The sequence below is a fragment of the Puntigrus tetrazona genome, chromosome 22, assembly GCF_018831695.1.
Source record: "Puntigrus tetrazona isolate hp1 chromosome 22, ASM1883169v1, whole genome shotgun sequence".
NCBI classification, from domain to species: Eukaryota; Metazoa; Chordata; class Actinopteri; order Cypriniformes; family Cyprinidae; genus Puntigrus; species Puntigrus tetrazona.
This window is the reverse complement of record NC_056720.1, coordinates 5,186,057-5,207,559: the sequence shown is the minus strand read 5'-3', so window position 1 is coordinate 5,207,559 and position 21,503 is coordinate 5,186,057. Positions and strand designations below refer to the sequence as shown.

At 38.7% G+C, this 21,503-nt stretch overlaps 2 protein-coding genes across 8 annotated transcripts; both read right to left on the bottom strand.

Annotated features, from left to right (window-relative positions):
• Positions 1–1,860: 1,860 nt before the first annotated feature.
• Positions 1,861–10,723, bottom strand: zgc:158320 (uncharacterized protein LOC780837 homolog). The gene is made up of 6 exons (XM_043222880.1): positions 10,054–10,723; positions 8,115–8,619; positions 7,810–8,043; positions 7,417–7,677; positions 2,813–3,096; positions 1,861–2,155 (listed from the first exon to the last, which is right to left on the bottom strand). The coding sequence occupies exons 2-5, from the start codon at positions 8,421–8,423 to the stop codon at positions 3,073–3,075; spliced, it is 828 nt and encodes a 275-aa protein (XP_043078815.1). The 5' UTR covers positions 8,424–8,619; positions 10,054–10,723; the 3' UTR covers positions 1,861–2,155; positions 2,813–3,072.
• Positions 3,652–21,370, bottom strand: LOC122327380 (WAP four-disulfide core domain protein 3-like). 7 transcript variants are annotated; one of them, XM_043222703.1, is made up of 10 exons: positions 21,186–21,370; positions 20,711–20,887; positions 20,490–20,630; positions 12,668–12,805; positions 12,447–12,584; positions 12,224–12,364; positions 11,993–12,133; positions 4,380–4,520; positions 4,108–4,245; positions 3,652–3,852 (listed from the first exon to the last, which is right to left on the bottom strand). In XM_043222703.1, exons 1-10 carry the CDS (start codon positions 21,268–21,270, stop codon positions 3,848–3,850), a joined length of 1,245 nt encoding a protein of 414 aa, XP_043078638.1. In that variant the 5' UTR covers positions 21,271–21,370; the 3' UTR covers positions 3,652–3,847. The 7 variants fall into 7 exon arrangements, with proteins under 7 accessions (XP_043078638.1, XP_043078637.1, XP_043078639.1 ...); XM_043222702.1 differs by lacking the exons at positions 3,652–3,852; positions 4,108–4,245; positions 4,380–4,520 and adding exons at positions 11,121–11,335; positions 11,518–11,701; positions 11,773–11,913 and having other exon boundaries at positions 21,186–21,361; XM_043222704.1 differs by lacking the exons at positions 3,652–3,852; positions 4,108–4,245; positions 4,380–4,520 and adding exons at positions 11,121–11,335; positions 11,518–11,701; positions 11,773–11,913 and having other exon boundaries at positions 20,711–20,851; positions 21,186–21,358.
• Positions 21,371–21,503: the final 133 nt, after the last annotated feature.

Below are 21,503 nucleotides of genomic sequence, written 5' to 3'. Positions count from 1 at the left end.
GTCCACATGTAAAACATACACATACAATTTTATGTTTGTATGTATATACACTTATGAGTGTAAGACCACAATTTAGGTCTGATTATTTTAGGCCTGATTATTTTAGGTCCGAGTATTTTAGGTTGTTCAGGTACCTGGGGTTATTGCTATGATGTTGCTGAGTTAGATCAGAAAAAACAGATAGCATTTGATAAGTATGGTTTTATATTAACAGGTATTTTTGAAGATTGGAATTCTAAGTAAAAAAAAAGTGAAAACTGAGACACAAAACGAAAAACTGAAAGAAAAAAACATACCACAAAAAAGAAAGAAAAAATCTAGTGAACTTTTTATGACATTTTTATGATAACTTTTTATGTCTGAATGTCTGGGATTAATGATTTATGGAAGAAAGCCTGCCGATAACATAACTGACTTCCCATAACTGCTATGTGTAATAAATACAGTAAACACACACAAAATCTCTTACAAGAAGCATATTGTTTCCACTATATGCCTTTGAGATTCTAAGAGCTCTGTTTCTGACTCAGAATGAAACCTGCTGTGGACTAAGTTTAATTCAGGCCAGTTTAATGGCAGAACGACCCAAATGAACGTGGTTCCTGTTGAGTAGACAAACGTCTCTGGCTGCTAACAGTGTTTACTTATTACATGTGTCTGGTTTATTGACGGGTGAGCAGACAAAGACATTTTTACCTTTGAAACAATGATTGAAAATAAACTGAAACAAATTGAAATATTCAAAACTGAAAAAACCACCACTACGTGTAAGAGGAGAAAAATCTTGTCTTAAGCCAAAAAGATTGGCTAGTAGTCTAAAAAAACAGTTAAAAAACATAAGACAAAATACTGAGAGTCACAGAATGATTTAGTATAGTTGTAATATTAAAAAAAAACATTAACTGGGATGTGGAACTACAGTAGGAAACCGGCTAAGCTGTTGCTGAATAGAGCGCGTTCACTGAGGCACGCTATCTTGAGAGTTTTTTAAAGGTCGTATCTACGATAGTAAAACAGGATTAATGATACGTTCTAGTCGAAAACTAAGCGGTTTATCTCAAAAAATGACATACGCGATTACTTTGTTTTGTTTGTATTTTTCTCATCTGCTTGGTAAGGGTATGTTTTTTATGACATCACTGAAATCAAAGTGTAATAACGATCAATTTAATTGATTTACAATAATGATAATGTTTCAGTAATGTTCAACAGTGCATTGTTCACTATAAACTAAAATGTTGCTCATTGTTAGTTCATGATACCCGGACGTTATTGTGAAGTGTTACAACATCTTTTAAACGTGTTCTGTAGGTTTGGTTGCTATGGAGACGGTATCAGTGATGGAGGGAGAGTCTATCACTTTAAAAAGCGACGTTGCGGATAAAGGGTATGACAAGATTGAGTGGAGGTTCGGAGAAGAGCGAATCGCCAGAATCAAGGGAGTGAACGGTACACATTATGATGATGTTTGGAGATTCAGAGGCCGACTGCAGCTGGACCACACCGGCTCTCTCACCATCAGAAACACCACAACTGAACACACTGGAGTTTATCAGCTAACTATGAAGGTCGGAAACTCAGAGATACTCAAGAGTTACAGAGTCACCGTGTATGGCGAGTAGATTATTATGTAATCTAATACGTTGAGAATATTCTACATCATTGTCAACAATTCTGGAAGCATCTTTAAAAAGCATGTTGTGTTTTCCAGCTCCTCTGCCTATTCCACTAATCTTCATTGACACTTTACAATCTTCATCATCTGAAAGATCATCAAGGATCTTTCTGTGTTCAGTGTTGAACGTGAGTCACGTGACTCTCTCCTGGTACAAAGGAAACAGTTTATTGTCCAGCATCAGTGTGTCTGATCTCAGCATCAGTCTCTCTCTACCTCTGGAGGTGGAATATCAGGAGAAAAACACCTACAGCTGTGTGATCAACAACCCCATCAGAAACCAGACCAGACATCTCACCAACACTGAATTCTACTGGATATCTTCAAGTAGGTGATTTTATTTTTTTCAGTATAGCTGTTTGTATTGACCTGATTGGATCTAGATTTCTTGTCTTTCCTCAGACTCTGTCCGCTATTGTGGCACTGCTGAAGTTGTGATCCGATTGGTTGTCTCTGCTTTGATGGGCGTGGCTGCTGTGGCTGCCATTGTTGTTTTGGTTTATGACATCAAATCCAGAACAGGAGAGAAGAGAACAGACATCAACTTAAGACAAAGATAACGATCAGAAAGATATTAAAAATGTTAAACTGTGTTTTGTTTTCGTTCATTTGAGTATGTTTATGTTTAAATGAAATTGTGTTATTTTCAAAAGAAAGTAATTATGAAAACAGTGTAAATGTGTAAACAATCTGTGTTTAAATGTATAAACTGTTTACTTGTAATTGTAACTGTCATTGTAGCAGTTTTTGATCATTATTCTCTATAGTGTGTTAGATCAATGAAATGACAAACACGTTTGGAGGTTTTGTTATTATCTTACTTCATGTAACACAAATGCAATATCGATGCATATAATTCGAAAGTCTAGATTGTAAGCTTTCAAAAGATACTATATAATGTCTATATTTGTGCTAAAACATGTATAATACAATTTCTCTTCCAGTAACATCAGCAAGCCATTTTTATTTATTTTTAGTTTTAGTTTATACCTATCTTTCAGAGTCTTTAAGGTTTTTTTTTGTTTTTGCTTTACTTGTTATTTTTCGTTCAATTTAATATACTGTATAATAAATGTTAATTAAACATTTAAACCAAGTGTTCACAAAATCAACAGAATCTTAGTCCGATTTACTCACCACTAAAAGCTATTTGGAATATCCTGCGTAAAACCATACTGCTGGAGATGACCTCCGCTTCATATTTTCCGTGCTGATCGCTTTGGATGTTTCTGAAAGTGAGGTCTCTAGTTTGATCATTCAGACAAACCACGTTTCTCCACCAGCAGCGCCGTTTAAGTCAGCAACGATGGTGCCTCGATCTCCAAACTTCCACAGGATCTGATCATCTTTCTGTATTTTAGTAACACCAGTCTGTAGAGTGACAGAATCTCCCTCCATCAGCGACACGGACTCCACATCATCTGTCACAGCAACAAAAAAATGAGGCGAACAGATATTAAACTTATGTACATGCGCAGTGAGGTTCAAACACCTGCGACCTTAAAAAAGTCTGGCTCAAGCTGAAACTGAAATCATGTAAACACAAAATTTTAAATTAACATAGGAAATCATTCGGATTCTGCGCTAAATATAAGTTCAGGTCAAGTGAGTTGCCACTAATCATTTTTTTAACAACTTCCATTGAAACAAAATTCTGGAGAACGCGATTAACAGGTTTATTCCACTTTAAAGACTTAAAATAGCACAGAATCTGTATTTCTTTTCCATAGGTACCTTTCTGTTAAAATATAGGCTTAAATCTTAGGATCTGGAAATATAGCATTTTAGCCAATCCAAAAAAAATAAACTTTTACACAATAATTTATTTCCTCATAGTTTGAAGAAACCAAAAAAAAAAAAAAAAAAAAAAAACACGTCAAATGGTGGTGGTGAAAGAGATTTTTCTCAAAATATATTCTCTAGCGTTTCCACAGAACAAAAAGGAACATATTTAACAAAAAAGACAGCACAAATGCTTTCATTAAACAGATTTATTTGAATGCAAACGTGACCAAGTAGAACATGCAAAGAAAGCAACCAACAATCGAGGAGCTTTTCTTGATGTCCAAATCAGCATGGTTATCTGCAGGCATGGCCACTGGTGGTGCAAGACTTGGTCTAGTAGGATACTGATCATCAGCACATATTTGCTGAAACAATCAGTCCGCACATTTACACTGCAAGACAAAAATTAAAAAAAATAAGTTAAGCCAACTTAAGGCAATCAGCTTCAGCAGATTTCAACTTTTTAACTTAAAAGCATGAACAAATTTTACTTTTTAAAGAGAGATGTATTCAAAGTGTTAATCTTAATTTTGAAAGGCCACATGCTTGAAATGGTGCTATGAGCCGCATTCAGTTACTTTATACCATTGAGAATGAGAAAACTCGTGTGTATGCGTGTTGGGGACCCAAGCATCAATATAACGCACCTTTACGTGGAGCTGTACAATCACGTCCGCAGATAGTTCTGCAGCATTTCGTATCGCCCGTACAGTCAGTGTCATCAACACACGACTTTTTACACATTCCTACACTGAGGAACCTCCTCGGACACACTCCTGGCTTTTCTGTTACAAACACACAACGGGAACACCAGATCACTGAATGACTTACATTTAGTCATTTTGCCGACGCTTTTATACAAAGCGACTTACAATTGAGACTTGCACTGCATGTGAAGACATAAATATCATTTAAATACCTTTATATGGAGGCATACACCGACTTCCGCATCCATCAGTGCAGCACTTTTTATCATCTGGACAGTTACCGTCCTGGGAACAGAGATTCTGGCTCCAAATACAACGTATGAGGCCATTGCTTGGACACACTCCTGGCTTTTCTAGTGTATAAACACGTGATAGAGAAACCAGATCACTAAACCAACAGCATCTCCACTAACACCACGACCACCAACAAACCTAAATAAATAAATAATATAATAATAAAAACCTTTATATGGAGGCACACACTGATGTCCACAACCATTGCTGCAGCATTTCTGATCTTTCAGACAGTCACTGTCACGGGAACACATCTCGGCACACACTCCTAACCTTGCCTCTGCAAGATCGCTTTCTGGGCATATCCCCGGCTTTGCTGATGTACAAAACACATATTAACTGCTGTTATGCAATCAAATAATTAGTCCCTATGAGGTTCCCTATGATCACGAGCCAAAGAAACACTGTTGGGTAGGATGCCGTTGAGCACCATTTTGGTTGAATTAATATGACACCACTTATGAAGCTACATTTCAAAGGGGTATTAATTAGCATTTAAAAAGTAGCGCTTTAGCCTTTAGACTGTTTGCACAAGTGGCTTTTAAGGTAATACTTCAATAATATTGTAAGTTATAATTAGCTCCGATGTTAAGTTGAATAATGTAGTTAAACAGTAGCGATGGCATACATACCTAGTAACGACTCTTTATCCAAATCAGTGTCTCCTAAAAAATAAATAAATACATAAACAATGCTCATCTTTGTCATCGCGTTTTTCTCGTACTATGGAAAACTATAAACACATAACTCGTCATTTAGGCTAGTAACTTCGTATACGTTCTGACATCTGCCTCAGGTCAAATTTTGTATGGGTTTTTGTTCAAATATTTTCTTTACGCCAATGAAGTTAAAAGACCTCACCCGTGACAGGTCCCTTGGCGAGACACAACACGAGAGCAATCAGCGAGCAGGACACCCGTGCTGCCATCCTCTCAACCTGCTTGTAGGTCAGGAGGGTTTTGAAATGCTTCGCGAAATCGCGTTTTTAAAGATCCAAGGAGGTCTGACGCAACTCCAACGCTGAAACGCAATTGCCCGTAGGCCAGTGACCTCATATTTAAGTCCCCGATTAACTTGTTTAGGTGTGTTTAGGTGCTTTCCAGCCATATCACAATTACCGTGATTGCAAAATAATGACTTGACCAACCTCCCGTATCGGCCCGGTTTCATTAGACAGGGCATAGCCTAAACCAGTATTATACCGTAGTTCAATTAGGACGTTTAAAGAATTTCTTATGAACATACCTTAAAAAATAGCATCACTGGTATGCATCAAGACAAAACAAAGACACCGTCATATTTTAGATCAGTCAGTGCAAGTTTGAAACCGTTGAAACAGCTCAGATTTACATTTTAGTCTAGGACTATGCTTAAGCCTCGTCTGTAAAACGGTTAATTACGATTTGTGTGTGTGTGCTTTCATTCAGCGTTTTAAACGGGAGGATGAGGAAGTGAAAGGTGTTGAAATTAAATTGTCGGTTAAAACTTTCCCCATTAATCATCTTCCAGCATATAAAACATAATTTGTAAATTTTTCCTGTTCTTCTACTTTTTTTTTTTTTTTTTACTGTGTTTAAAATGCTGTTCATAACGTTTTATGTAAGTATGTAGTATTGCTAATAGTATATTTGTATGTAGAGCATAGAACTATTGATATATTTAAAATGTTTTACTATTTAAAAATGGAAACTGTTCCAAGTGTATTTTACCAAATATTACTGTACACTTCTTTATACTTAGCCACAAGCCTTCCAAATACCCAAAGAACTTGATTTCCTATTTATTCCTACCCATTATCCTACTGTCCCTCTGTACTTCACTAAAATCAGTGAGTAGATTTACAGAATCTCCCACCATCACTGATACTGAAACTTCATCCGCATCAACACCAAACAGGCGTGAATGTGTGTTTGGTGACATTAATATACAATACTGTAAACATACACAATATATAAGAAAGTATACTCCTACAAGAAAGCATGCAAACTGTAAAAGTATGCAGCATTAAAAATCAAACATGCAATAAAGTCAAATTTCGTAACTGGATAACTGGCCTTAGTATGTGTTTACCAACAAATAGCAATTTTCAATTAAATTTTAATCATGTTTTTTATAGACGTTATTCTGTGCATCATTACTGACTTGCACGTGGTTAAATGTAATAATAAAAAAGTAAGATTCTTTATTTTCAGACAGATGTATATGATTCCCGGTTGCTATAGAAACGGTCCATGCTTTGAGACCTGCACTTGGGAGTGCGTTTAAATTTAAAAATTAGATGTAAAATGAATAGTTTAAATGCTAATAATAATCACTTTGTTTAAATAAAAATAACAAATAGAAATGGACTAACTGGTGTAACTTTGCCATGTTTAATATTACAAAAATGTCCAAAATATGTACACTTGAACAGAGGATTTATTTTCCAATCCTAAACTGGTGTTTGAAATAGCCATAAGACTTATTTTTGCAAACTTTTTTATTTTATTACAAAATAATTTGGTTTTGTTCGCAAACACAGTAGGTCGCGTTTCAGTATGACTGAATAAAAAGGAAGCAAAAGAGCTCCATATAAACTGAGCAGCTCGGCCCAATCAGCAACGCTACAGTTGGTGTAGCGAAAAGTGTTACTCCACCCCATAATTAAAACGTAATCTCTTAACCCCATGTCATTTCAAACCCGTAAAAGCTTTGTTTGTCTTTGGAACGCCATTAAAGATATTTTGGATATGAACCGGGAAGCTTGCAACCGTCCAAACATTTGCCAATGCGTCAGTCGCAATACTTCCAAAATATCTTAAACTGTGTTTCAAAGACAAACAAAGCTTATGCAGGTTAGGGACCAACACGAGGGTAAGCGATAAAAGAGGGTGAAGTAACCCTTTAAAGGCATTCCCAAACATCTGCACATGAAGTCCACTTCCCCCTGTGTTTGTTTTCACATTCCCACTGCACCTGGATGAGGCTCCCTTTCGTTATTTGTTGCGTTTCTGTAATGATAGCTCCGCACTCCTGGCATCTCTTGAATAATCCCATCAGGCTGGACTCGTTGACAATCCATTTCCTTTCATCCAATATCCCTTCCTTTGTGTCTTCCTCAAAAGCTGGAGTTGAGGTTGGTGTGGTTGACGGAACGAAATCGACGTCGCACTTGTCTGTCGACCGCAATGTACTGTCCAGATCATCATATTCTGTGCTGGTTTGTGGGGGTTTATCCTACATAAAACAGGAAACCGTAATGATGCCTTTAAATTAAGTCAACATGCATGACATTTTAATCGACTGTTATGAAGCAATTTCAGTTAAACCCTACCAGCAAAATATCTGGAAAACTCTGCAAGTACTCACTGAGTAACAGGAGCGTATCGGAGGCAAGGCAATGTAAGTCCCAGACGTTGATGGACATTTCCTACTGGGAATTGAAGTTGGACTCTTTAGCATCAGAACGAGAGCTGCCTCTGTGTCCTCATCTTGTTCAAAGCTCTTTAGTTTTACTGGAGTTGACTCTGGATCGCTCACTAAACGTTCAATCACTTCCAGGTCCTTTGTGTCCTCATCTTCTGCTGGTAAGGTCAGACTAGGCTGAGAATTCCATTCATTAATTTCTTATACAAATATACATTTCAAATCACGCTCTACGAGTCGACACGTACCTCTCTTTGGTGCGAAAACGTCGAAGCCACGGGCACAGACGTCGACTTCAGAAAGCGACTTCTCGTTCCCTCGTTTGACTTGTAATCATCAAGTTTGAAATGTTCCGAGCATATCCTGAATTTTATAATTTTCTCCAGGGGTGTGTTAACGTCGCAGTTGATCGCTAACAGCCACAGCATCAATCGATAAGGATCGTTTACAGGGAATTTATGGAACATTACTTGTCCATCTCTTATTGATCCCGACACTCGTAATCTTACTGCTTTATCCAAGTTCCAGCACCCCGGGTAGACACAAGTACGAGGCATTTTAAGAATAATATACTGTATATACAGTAACACCAAACCTGACGTCGTCAGTGTGAAAAGCTTCAATTTCCACAATCTTTCCACACCGAGGACAGATCAAAGATTTTTGGCTCTTCTTTTAAGCGACCAAGTCAAATATTTCTCAAATTTAGACATGGTGGTTCTCCTCTTCACTCATTCTCTTTTTCAATCAGGCCTAAAAAGCAAAAATACTTAGTTTCAATTAAACGTGATCCTTGAAGTAATAGCAGAAAGTAGACAAAAGTTACACAACCTTTTTAAAATAAAATCAATTGCATGGAAACTCATAAAGTGGCTTCAGTGATCTTCACAAACTCTACCTTATTCACTCATAGACCAATGGCACAGTGTTTAATGGAGAATTTCCATGGGAGGAGCTTCATTTAAAGTAATCTGAAGTGGCAGAAGGAGCAGATCGTTCTGTGTTTTGTTTTTATATACTAAATTATATTTATGCTTTAATGTCTATTATCTACAGTGGAGGGACTGATGCTAATTCACACATTCTATGCATTTCAAGTTATTCTACTATTATAATCATATTTGATTACAGAGGCCTGCTTGAGAAAGGAATGTGACACGACACGCATGTTGAGGTAAAGCTGCACCATTCGATAAAGCGGTGTATGAGGCCTCTTCCTTTATCCTATCCTGTCTGCTTCCTGAAAAAGGCTCCGGAGGTTCTCTGAGAAATCTCTCAAAGTTTTAAGATCAAAGCCAGAAGTGTGGAGGGCTGTTTAGATGACGGACATTTTTATGGGTTTTGCGTATTTGTTTACACTACAACAGCGTTTAAGAAATCGAAAGCGGGTTTCAAGGAGAACGTTTTTTTTTTAAAACGCCACCATTTCCGCGTAAACTCCCAAAATGTTAATCTTTGAAAATGGTGCACAGGCGTAGTACGCGTTGGGTTTAAGATGGTACTTTTGCTGGACCACAAGACCAGCAAAAAAAAAAGGGCCATCTTAAACTAGCATCCCAGCTTAACTAGCATAAACCGTTTTTCCGGTAGCTCTAGCAAAAAATAAATAAATTAAGCAACAGTTATTTAGCTGAATTTATTTTCTTGGTGTGTGTGTGTTCCCCTACTTTCATTTTATCCTGAAATGAATGCATACATCCCTGTAGGTGGCGAAATACGCATCATTAGCTGGTTTGCCAACAGCCATAACATTAAAGAAGAAGAAACAACAACATTATGGCGCAGTACACGATTTTTTTTTGTTGTTGCTGCTGAAGAGTTTGCTAACGCTTCTTCAGCAAAGTGTGGATTTATTTCAACAAATACAGCCAACACCGGAGACCCATCATCTAAGGCAAATGCTAGTTAAATCAGCGCCGAACGCTTTTTGGGCCGTTTTCGCGGATACGTGTAAACGCGAATCGTTCTGAAAACGCAAGGGAAAAAAAACTTTAATACTGCAACACATTGTGGTGTAAACGTAGCCTGTGTCTGCACGCTCGTTTTTCCTCAAGGCGTGATCAATACTTTTCATACAGTCCCCCATACACAATGTACACATTTTACTCTCCTGCAGTCCTCCTACACACACACACAAAACATTGCTTCCTGTAAATGCACAAAGCATATTTTAATAGCTTAACTTACCTCAACACAACGAATGTGAGGGCAACCGTGATGGCTTCTTCTCTTCGGTTTATTGGAGGTTAGCAGACTAGCTTTAGGTGCATTAGCGCCACCAACTGAAATAATTTCTCTCAAAACCTTTATTACAATTTAACAGAATGAATAGATGGCGTCTGCTATAGTTGAGCTCTTTGTCCCCTGAGTTTGTTTCTTTTCTTGGAGGTCGTTCATGTATGCATGTATGTTTATTATACTGCTCTGATGCTACTAATATTAAATGTACAACACTTCTCCTGAAAGTCAGGTCTTAACTATTCTGCTGCTATTATGTACCTCTTTTTTACTTAAGATTTCATTCTTTACAATCCAACTTCTCAACTTTTTGTGTCCGTTCTTGTCACATACATATATAAATCTTGTGGAACCAATATGTTTCAGATCATGTGTAAGCGTTACATATTACATATATACCCACGATCAAAGCACATTTGATTCTTTCACTTTTCTGAAACCCCCTTCTGGAGTAAAACTTTTCTTCAAAGAAAAGATGAGGTTTCCCCTTCGTATCCTTGAACAGATCATAAATCTGTCACGAAACAGAAACGTGATAAGTAAAATCTGCAAAACTCTTGAAACATTGATCACGTGTGTTCTCCTCAGCCTCTCTAATATAAAAAGGTCTTCCCACAAATCAAAGCACATGTGATTTTTCACACCGCCGTCTCTTCTCTGGTGCAGTCTAAAACCATCCAGACCTGAAAAGCCCTTTCCATGCAACGCACAAATTTGAGGCATCTCCCTTGAAGTCATTCAGGGTGATCTGGAATTATACAATCTTTCTCCAGATGTAACTTTAAGTGTGCTTGCTTAAATCTCCTCGCACATTGATCACATGAGTATGGTTTTTCTCCAGTATGAATTTCATGGTGTATGGAAGTCATTTCAAACCTGTATTTTCTTCCATAAATTCTTGTGTTCGTAGGAAATAAGGATGAAGTATGTGGGCAACTAATCAAAATTAGGATTCAAAAATAGAGTCTCCACAAAAAGAACTTTTGGTTTAAAAAAAAAAATAAAATAGCCAGCACTGAAGCTTTCACTGAACTGATTTATTTGAAGGTAAAAAAAGTATCCAACTGTAGTATGAAAAGAAAGCCATTAAGTATCTAGGCGAGGACCTTTCCCGAATGATGTCCAAATCAGCATGGTTATCTGCAGGCATGGCCACTGGTGGTGCAATACTTGGTCTGGCAGGATATTGATCATCAGCACATATTTGGATTGAGACGTAGACCAGGCCTCACTGCATGGATAAAACAATCAGTCTACTCATTTAGGTGTAAAAGCAACAAAACCAAGAACCACAACTCTTGCTTTACAGCAAGTGTACCCACAGTATTAAATCTTATTTTGAAAAACAGCTTGCTTAAAATGGTGCTATGGGACAAATTCATTTACCATTGAAATGAGAAAACCGCAACAAACCTCAAAAACGGTGCGTGTTGGGGACCCAAGCATCAGTACATCACACCTTTACGAGGAGCTGTACAATCACGTCCGCACGTTGTGCTGCAGCATTTCCCGTTGCCCAGACAGTCGGTGTCATCAACACACAACTTCTTACACATTCCTACACCGAGGAACCTCCTCGGACACACTCCTGGCTTTTCTGTTACAAAAACAGGATAACCAGATCACTGAATGAAGACACACGCTACACTAATATAAAAATTTAAATACCTCTATATGGAAGCATACACCGACTTCCGCATCCATCAGTGCAGCACTTTTTATTATCTGGACAGTTACCGTCCTGGGAACAGAGATTCTGGCTCCAAATACAACGTAAGAGGCTGTTGCTTGGGCACACTCCTGGCTTTTCTAGTGTATAAACACGTGATAGAGAAACCACATCACTAAACTAACAGCACCTCCACCAACACCACGACCACCAACAAACCTCTATATGGAGCCACACAATGAAATCCACATCCATCGTTGCAGCATTTCAGATGACCTGGACAGTTACCATCCTGGGAACAGAGATTCTCACTCCTGAAACAATATCTGGGGTAGCTGCTTGGACACACTCCTGGCTTTTCTGTTGTACAAACACATGACAGAAACCAGATTACTGAACTTGCACTGCATGTGAAGACAAAAAAAAGACACACTAATGTCATTTAAGTACCTCTGTATGGAGGCATACACCGACTTCCACATCCATCAATGCAGCATTTCAGATCATCTGGGCAGTTACTGTCCTGGTAACAGAGATTCTGACTCCAAATACAACGTATGAAGTTGTTGCTTGGACACACTCCTGGCTTGTCTGTTGTATAAACGCGTGACAAACCAGATCAATGAATGACTGTAATGCAGAAAATTGTGACCAGTGCATTAGTAGAACATACCTTTAGTAAGAGCTATGCACTGATGTCCACATCCATTGCTGCAGCACTTCTCATCATTCGGACAGTCACCATCATGGGAACACATTTCAATACAAGCTCCTAATTCAAGGGTCTTCCTTGGACACACTCCAGGCTTTTCTGTTGTGCAAGCACATGATGGAGAAACCAGATCACTGAACAAACACCACCACCAGCACCACCACTACTACCACCACACAAACCTCTATATGGAGGCATACAATGAAGTCCACATCCATTGTTGCAGCATTTCTGATCACCCGGACAGTTACCGTCCTGGGAACAGAGGTTCTCACTACGAATACATCTAAGGTTGCTACTTGGACACACCCCTGGCTTTTCTGCTACACAGAAACATGATAGAGAAACCAGATCACTAAACGACTCGCTGCATTACAAACACTAATACCTCCATTTAAATACCTCTATACGGAGCCATGCACTGACGTCCACATCCTTTGCTGCAGCATTTCTGATCACCCGGACAGTTACTGTCATGGAAACAGTGATTCTCACGCACAACACAGATTCCTGCTAGGTTGTTGCTTGGACAAACTCCTGGCTTTTCTGTTAAACGCATGAGAGAAACCACTCCATCACCACACACACCCCAAAGACCTCATTAAACCCCTGCATAGTCGTTCAAAAGGTTCTCAAACTTCATTCCCCACAACTAAATTAACGCACACATTATTAGCATAAAACATCTCATGCACCTTCCCAACTGACATTTGGAATAGAAGTTCATGCATTTGACGTTTTACACCAGAAAGGCTCATTTAAGCAATGTGCAAATTATTTGGCAAACGAACAAAAAGGAGGTCAGCAGTAATGGCAGACACACATACCTGGTAACCAGGGCTGTACTACAGGCAGCGCATCTAGTGCGGTCACACCAGGACCTGGGGCACCAAAGGACTGTCCTGCTGGGGACCACCAGTGAGCAGCTCCTTTTATTTTTAAACAAAGAAATCCCATTCATCATCACATCTTTGTATAAAACACCATATAGCCTGCACATTGTGGTTTAGTGAACTAAAAAAAAAAATACAATCAACATAAAACAGAGGTGCACGTTTGGTGCAAAGGTGCATGTTTGTTTTAACACGTGTCCGTTCACTTATGTGCACTATATATTTTCAAAAAAAATTGGCGCCGTGCAATGACGTTAAAAGGCCTCACTTATGACGCGTCCGTCGGCGTCCGCTGCGCTCAAATATACGGAGAGACACAACAGAACAGCAGTCAACGAGCCACACACCCGAGCTGTCATCTTCTCGACCGGTTATCTCACAGCAGCGCGGACATCCAGGAGCAACCGAGCCCAGGAACTCACCCGTCTGCGCTGCGCGTTTGGAGCCTATTATCGCAGAACTTGATTAGCACTGCTCAGGTGTGCTGGATTACGGGTTTTTTGGGGGATTGGACACAAGCGTCGACATTGCTACTCGGGCGCGCGCATGACGCACGGCGCACGGACACATTGCATGCACAATTTCATACGAGAGCAGATAAAAAATGATCAGAGCTTACATGAATAAATGCATTATATCTGATGATGATAATGATTAAGAAGACGATTCTCAAAAAAAAGAAGAATATAAACACTTTCCTGTAAAACTGTGATTCCAAAACTGAATCACTGAATCAGAAAGTACAAACTAAAATAAAATAGCATAAGTGAACTATCAAAGCAATTCGTTTTATCATTAGTCGTTTTTATCTGTTGAATGAAATTGGTAATTCATAGTCCCAAGACACAGACATGTTGATTATTGTTACGTAAAGTTTATAAAAAAAATATTAAAAAGTTATAAAAAAAACTTTATTGCAATAATAAACAACAAATATTACAAAACAGTTAAGCACCAGAGCAATACGTATATATAATGAATCTTCAATTTTTTTTAAATAATTATATAATGAATTTTATTAAATTCTGGAAGTACAATATCTTTGGTCAATTTATGATCTATTTTGGCAAAGAAAAAAAGCATCAAATAGACAGTTTGGAGCGACAACTTGCTTTAACGACATAAATCTTCTGCCAACTTTTTTATGTTAAAAGAGCTATTCATAAGAGTTACGTTTTTGGCACACAATATTTATTTAGCATTTCTATATATAAAAAAAAATGGTATGGGGTTGTGATAACAAACTAAATTGTGACAGCACAATACTAGAGTTCATGGTACGCCAAAAATAAATACACCTTCTACATAATTTTATTTATTTCAGGTTAGATGAAGTAAATCAAATCGGTCCCGCTTTAATTGAGTAGGCAGTACAAATATTAAACAATATTATATAACCACTGTACAAAGACTAAATAAAGTATAAATATGAGAAAGCGTTATCAGAGATGGTGTCGGTGCTGGGTGTGATTTCATCATCGCACTTCAGTCACTTCATAAAGATCATGAGAAGTTGACGTTTTCTGTCTTTGGTATTCTCTGTTCTGCCGTCTTCACTTCTTTTCAAGCTCATCTCTAGCTATGCTCTTACTAGTACACGTTATAACCGTTTTCTTAATAAATGCTTAAAACAGCAAGTGTGGTGGTTACTCAAACCATTTTCTAAACATAACAACTACAATAGCGCGTGTGGTGCCTTTCTTAATAAACCACATAACTTCCTCAACTATACGCTTCAGCTACGCAATTGCTCAAATGAGGCTTTTCCAGGAAATTAACTAAATAATACAACATTAGACATTATATATTTGTAGCATACTGTAAAGGCCAGCCATTTCACTTTTCATTTATATGTGAATAAAACAAAGCATGATGATTTCATTCTTAGCTATGTTGTTCCTTTGGTAGGCCTGCTGGTCTTCAAGATGAACTTTGTCGACTGTGACTAAATAGATAAATGCTTTTTTGGAGGGCGATTTATACGAAAGAGAGCTTTTATTGCTCAATGCATTGCTTTTCTCTTGTTTGGGGAGGACGCAGCTATAGACTGGAAAGGGCTCGATCTGAAGAAGAACTACTTCGATTTCAGACATGCGTTTTTTATATGCCGTATTAGAGAACGTGAACTTGCGAAACTCTTCTCACACGGAGGGCAGTGATGCGGCTTCTCTCCAGCGTGCATCCTCTCGTGTGTTTTCAGATACGCTGACGAACTGAATCTCTTGTCGCAGTGTGAACACTTGTAAGGTTTCTCTCCAGTGTGCGTTCTCTGGTGCAACTTCAGTTTTTCAGACGTGAAAAAGGTCTTCTCGCAATGAGCGCACATGTGATCCTTCACGCCGCTGTGTCTTTTCTGGTGCATTCTAAAAGCGCTCCGCTGACTAAAACTCTTTCCACACAAAGAGCACACGTGAGGCTTCTCCTGCGTATGGATTTTCAGGTGGTCCTTCAGCACGCTGCCTGTAAAAAAAAGAGTTTCTGAACTGATCACAGTAAACTGATCACTGGTCTTTCTCCAGAATGAGAACGCAGATGTGATTTAAGAGTATTTGCATGTGCAAAACTCTTTTCGCACTGACAAGCGTGCCGTTTCTCTCCAGTGTGGATGCTCTCGTGAGATTTCAGAGATTCTTTACGACTGAATCTCTCGTCACAGTGTGAACAACGGTAAGGTTTCTCTCCAGTGTGGATCCGCTCGTGTACTTTCAGATACGCTGATGAACAGAATATCTTGTCACAATGTGAACACTTGTAACGATTTTCTCTAGTGTGAGCTGTCTCATGATTTTTCAGATTTTCTGACCGACTAAATCTCATGTCACAGTGTGAACAATAGTAAGGTTTCTCTCCAGTGTGGATGCTCTCGTGAGATTTCAGAGATCCTTGAAGACTGAATCTCTTGTCACAGTGTGAACATTTGTAAAACTTTTCTCCAGTGCGAGTTCTCTGCTGATCCTTCAGTTCATCAGCTGTGGGAAAGGTCTTCTCACAATCAAAGCATTCATGATCCATCACACCGCTGTGTCTGGTGTAATTTAAAATAAACTATCAGTGAAAAACCCTTGAAAACGGGCGAGACGTTTCCTTTCTATGACCTTTCAGTCGGTTCTTTAGGGATTCTCGCCTAAGAAATTGTTTGCTGCACTGATCCGAGTTCAATCTTTTTCTCCAGAACGAGAATGCAGATGTAATTAAAGAGTGTTTGTATGGGAAAAACTCATCTCAAATACTTCCCATGATGGTTCTCCACTTATTTTTTCTCCTTTTCAATCAGTTGCAGGTGGAGCAGATCTGCCGAAATCAAAAATAAATCAGTTTGTGTTAGTTTTTTTTATGCAAAATTACACATTTAAGCATTCATTTCTATTTATCTATTATATAAATATAAGATGATAGCACAAGTATAATGAATGTGAATCTCGCCATTTATATATCACGTGATTCTTCCATTATAATCATGCCTGTGTCACATGCCTGCATAGTGAAGAGGCCTGAATTGAATTATATGTAAAAGGGCTTCTTTCTTTACCATGGCACGAGGTGGGGCCCCTTCTATCTATTTTACACATAAGGACAATTGTATTAAATATATAGACCAAGTCTTAACAGAGACAGCTGGAAAACACTTCTCGGCTATATTCTCTATCGGCTATAAGTCTATTCTTCTGGCAGATAACACCACAGTTACACCTCTAACACATGAATATAGAAAATATGAACAAACACCACACTCTATATAGTTTTTCCTCAAGGCTTGTGCAATACATTTCATACACTTGATACACAGTTTTAAGGCTTCCTTACATGCAGAGAACCCATGTTCTTAATAGATTACACACATGACTATATTCACATTGGTTCATATTTTGACTAATAAAAGTATTGCATATAAAGCACAAAAATCCTGACATTGTTGGCTTTTTTATTTCTATGACTATAAATACACAAAGCACAGAGAGTAACATGACTTACCTCAACGCTGGCTCAATACTGAATAAGAAAGTGAGTGCAAGGGTTTTCTTCTTCTTCTTGGTTTTTAATGGCATACTGTGCATTACCGCCACCTTCTGCTCCGGAGTTTTACATTCTACTTATCAATCCTGTCTCTCTGATACAAATCAAAGAAGGCTTTACTATTTATTTCTAACTGATTGGACTAATAAGTGATACCATTGAACACATGGGAAATTAGTTAGGCATTACTTTTTTTAATAATAATCCCATGAAGGAGGAACTATAGAAAATGTAAAGGTTGTTGTAAAAAAGTATATTATTTGGTGACATTTCTGAAGCCCACTTAGTTTCTTACCATGTAAAACTTGATTCATCTACTTGATTTTACTGTCTCCCAACTTTCCTCCAATAAAGATTTTGACGGATGATCCGTTTCTGCCGTTTTAAATTGATCCAGTATACAATTAAATAAGTATTTTTAAAAACACAAAACACTTTGTACAAATTAATAAAAATTAATCGGGAACATCTCATAAACATCTGTAAGATGTCCGTTTTACATACTCAATTACCACCCAACTTAATTTATGGGTAAGTTTTGGGATCTTGGAAGTTCAATATTAGTTTTTGAGAGACAGTAACAGAGCCAGACAAAACAAAACCACAAAATAAATGTTAGCACAAGCAGTAGGCAAAAATCTTGCCACAGTGTAAACCCAGTGTGAATTATCTGTCCTAAAGGTCTTCTCATACTGAAAGCATGTGTGATCCTTCGAACCGCTGTCTCTTTTCTGGTGCAATTTTAAATCATTCAGCCATAAAAAGCTCTTTCCACACAAAGTGCACAAGTGAGGCTTCTCTTCTGAATGAATTTTCAGGTTCTTCTTCAAATACGCCGTCAAAGCGAATGTTTTACCGCACCGATCGCAGTTAAATCCTCTTTCTTCTGAATGTGATGACAGATGAGTTTTAAGACCGTATGCTTGCGTAAAACTCCTCCCACATCGATCACACGCGTACGTCTTTTCTCCAGTGTGGATCCTCTCATGTTTCTTCTGCTGAAACGGCCATTTTTTAAATCTCATGTCACAGTGTGAACACTCGGAAGGTTTTTCTCCAGTGCGAGTTCTCAGGTGCAGTTTCTAACACGGCAAAGGCCTTCCCACAATCGAAGCACACGTGATCCTTCTCACTGCTGTGTATTGTCCGGTGTAGCTTAAGAGCTCCTGCTTATCTAAAATATTCAGCTTCAGTTTTGACATGAGGTTTTTCCTCCTCATGGTCTTTTGCTTGGAATTGTACTGAAAACTAGGCTAAGTTTGATTCTCAAAACTGTACCCACAACAATTATTAAAAAGAAAAACATTTTCCCTGTTGATTAGTGATTTTCCATGATATTTTCACCATTGAACAAGCAAATGTCCCTAGTTTATATTGATCTTGAATACAGGCAGTCAGTGCAGCAATTTTTTCAAATAGTTTAGAATGATAGCTAAAGTCTGTCCACATTTTAGGGCAAATTGTTAAAACTGTGTCAGTAATGAGAGGGCATTTGTCATGATGTACTGCGCCATTGTACAGTTGGCCTAAATCAACTCTTAGTAACGCTGCTCCCTTGTTGTCCCCCACCTACATGGCATTAATACTTTATATGCAAAGCACCCTCATGTAGGCCTCGGTGTAGAGATTTCACAAAAATAGAAAGCTAGCCCATACAGCTAAAATGCTAAGAACATCTTAAAGTGGTCTCTTCTTGAAAAACGAATGACAGAAGTTTACAAAATTAGATTTATTTATAACAATCATGGTCTTGTTTTCAGTGGTTACGTCAGCATGGTTAGCTTAGGCACAGGTAGTCATGGGAAGAGATCTCAGCACACAGTTGGTTTGAGATAAAGACCTGGTCTCACTGAATGGTGAGAGCATCATTCGGTTCGTTTAAAAAGGCATTCAAGCACATTACAAAACACTCGAAGCACGAACCACAAGTTCTACTTTTAGAGAGACTTGCGTTCTAAGGCTGAAGAGCCTTGCTTGAAGTTGTGCTTTGGGCTAAATTCAGGTAGATTTCAAACGATAAAATAGACAAACCATGTCTGTGCGCGTCAGAGGACCCAAGCGTCAATATAACATGCCTTTAAAATGGAGCTATACATTCCCGTCCACATCCATTGCTGCAGCATTTCTGATTGTTTGGACAGTCACCGTCACGGGAACACATCTCAGCACAGATTCCTACCCTGAGGTTAGTGCTTGGACACACTCCTGGCTTTTCTGCTATATAAAAAAATAAATAAATAAATTTGAAAAACCAGATCACTAAATGACTCGCACTACATGTGAAAACAAAGACACGCACATTTACATACCTCTATTTGGAGGCATACACTGACTTCCACATGCATCACTGCAGCATTTAAGATCACCAGGACAGCTAGTGTCCTGAGAACAATAATTCACTCTCCTTTTACAATATATTTGCTTGTTGCTTGGACACACTCCTGGCTTTTCTGTTGGATAGACACATGATAGAGAAACCAGATTGCTGAAGCAACACCACCACAACCACCAACAAACCTCTATATGGAGGCATACAGCGATTTCCACATCCATCGTTGCAGCACTTCAGATGACCTGAACAGCCACCATCCTGGGAACAGAGATTCTCACTCCTGAAACAATATCTGAGGTAGCTGCTTGGACACACTCCTGGCTTTTCTGTTGCACAAACACATGATACAGATACCAGATCACTACATGACTTGAAGAACACCACAACCGCTTTACCGCATAACCCTGTGTTCTCATGTGTATGAAATGGACATTAATTTGGAACCAAGTCATTATTTCAAGTCATAGTTTTAAGTCTGGATGTTAGAGATACCAAATGTTTGGATGTTTCACCATAAACAATCCTTCTACTTTGTCTTCAAAAAAAGGTCTAAAATTAATTTAGTGACACTCTTGGCACATATAGATTTCATACATCTCATAAGGACACCGGGACCAAAAGCATGTTTATGTATTTACAAGTATGAAAAATTATATTTCAGTATTCTGAAACATTTTTACACCGTTCTCATTATGATGCCCCAGAAACACATTAATATGCAAATTAATTTAAACCAAAATGTAATTGGGTCTTAAGGTTAAATACCTCTATATGGAGCCACACAATGAAATCCACATCCATCGTTGCAGCATTTCAGATGACCTGGACAGTTACCATCCTGGGAACAGAGATTCTCACTCTTGAAACAATATCTGGGGTAGCTGCTTGGACACACTCCTGGCTTTTCTGTTGTACAAATATGATAGAGAAACCAGATCAATGAAGAACCACCACCAACTCCACCACCACCACCACCCCAAACAAACCTCTATACGGAGGCATACAGCGATTTCCACATCCATCGTTGCAGCATTTCAGATCACCCCAACAGTTGCGGTCCTGAAAACAGAGGTTCTGACTCCTGAAACAATATCTGAGGTTGCTGCTTGGACACACTCCTGGCTTCTCTGTTATACACACACACACGAACCAAGACTCAATCACTGCAATATGGCAGATAGAGAGAGAGAGGGAGATATATACACATATACATGCACTTTTGCGTAGTTATGGTCACACCAGGCCCTGGTGACCGCTCTTTAGCCAAACGAACAGTTCCTTTAACTTTTATAAAGAGTCCACATTCATCATTGTGTCACTGTACAGAACATACAGCATACACATAAGTACTTAAGCTTTAGATAGCTAAACTTCGTATTAGACTATTTGGCAACTGCGTAGGAGGCCTAATATCACTTCTTAACATTTCTTCGCGCGGTGTATTGAACTAAAAGACCTCACGTGCGACACGTCCGTTGGCGTGCACGGCGCTCAGGCAAAGACACAACAAAACGGCAGCGAACGAGCAGCACACCCGAGCCTCCATCCTGTCGACAGCCGAAACTCAGAGACCCAGGGAGCTCCAGCTCCAGCCTTAACCTCGCCTGTCTGCGCTGCAGGATCCGAGCCTAATACTGAAGACGCTGATTAGCGCTGTTCTGGTGTGATCGATCACGGCCTTTTCAGATTGGACACAGCTGTTTTGCCAAATAGCGCCAAAGACGCGCGACATCGGTGCAGCCAAATTAATTCGTATTACTATTAGTTGTTATCAATTTA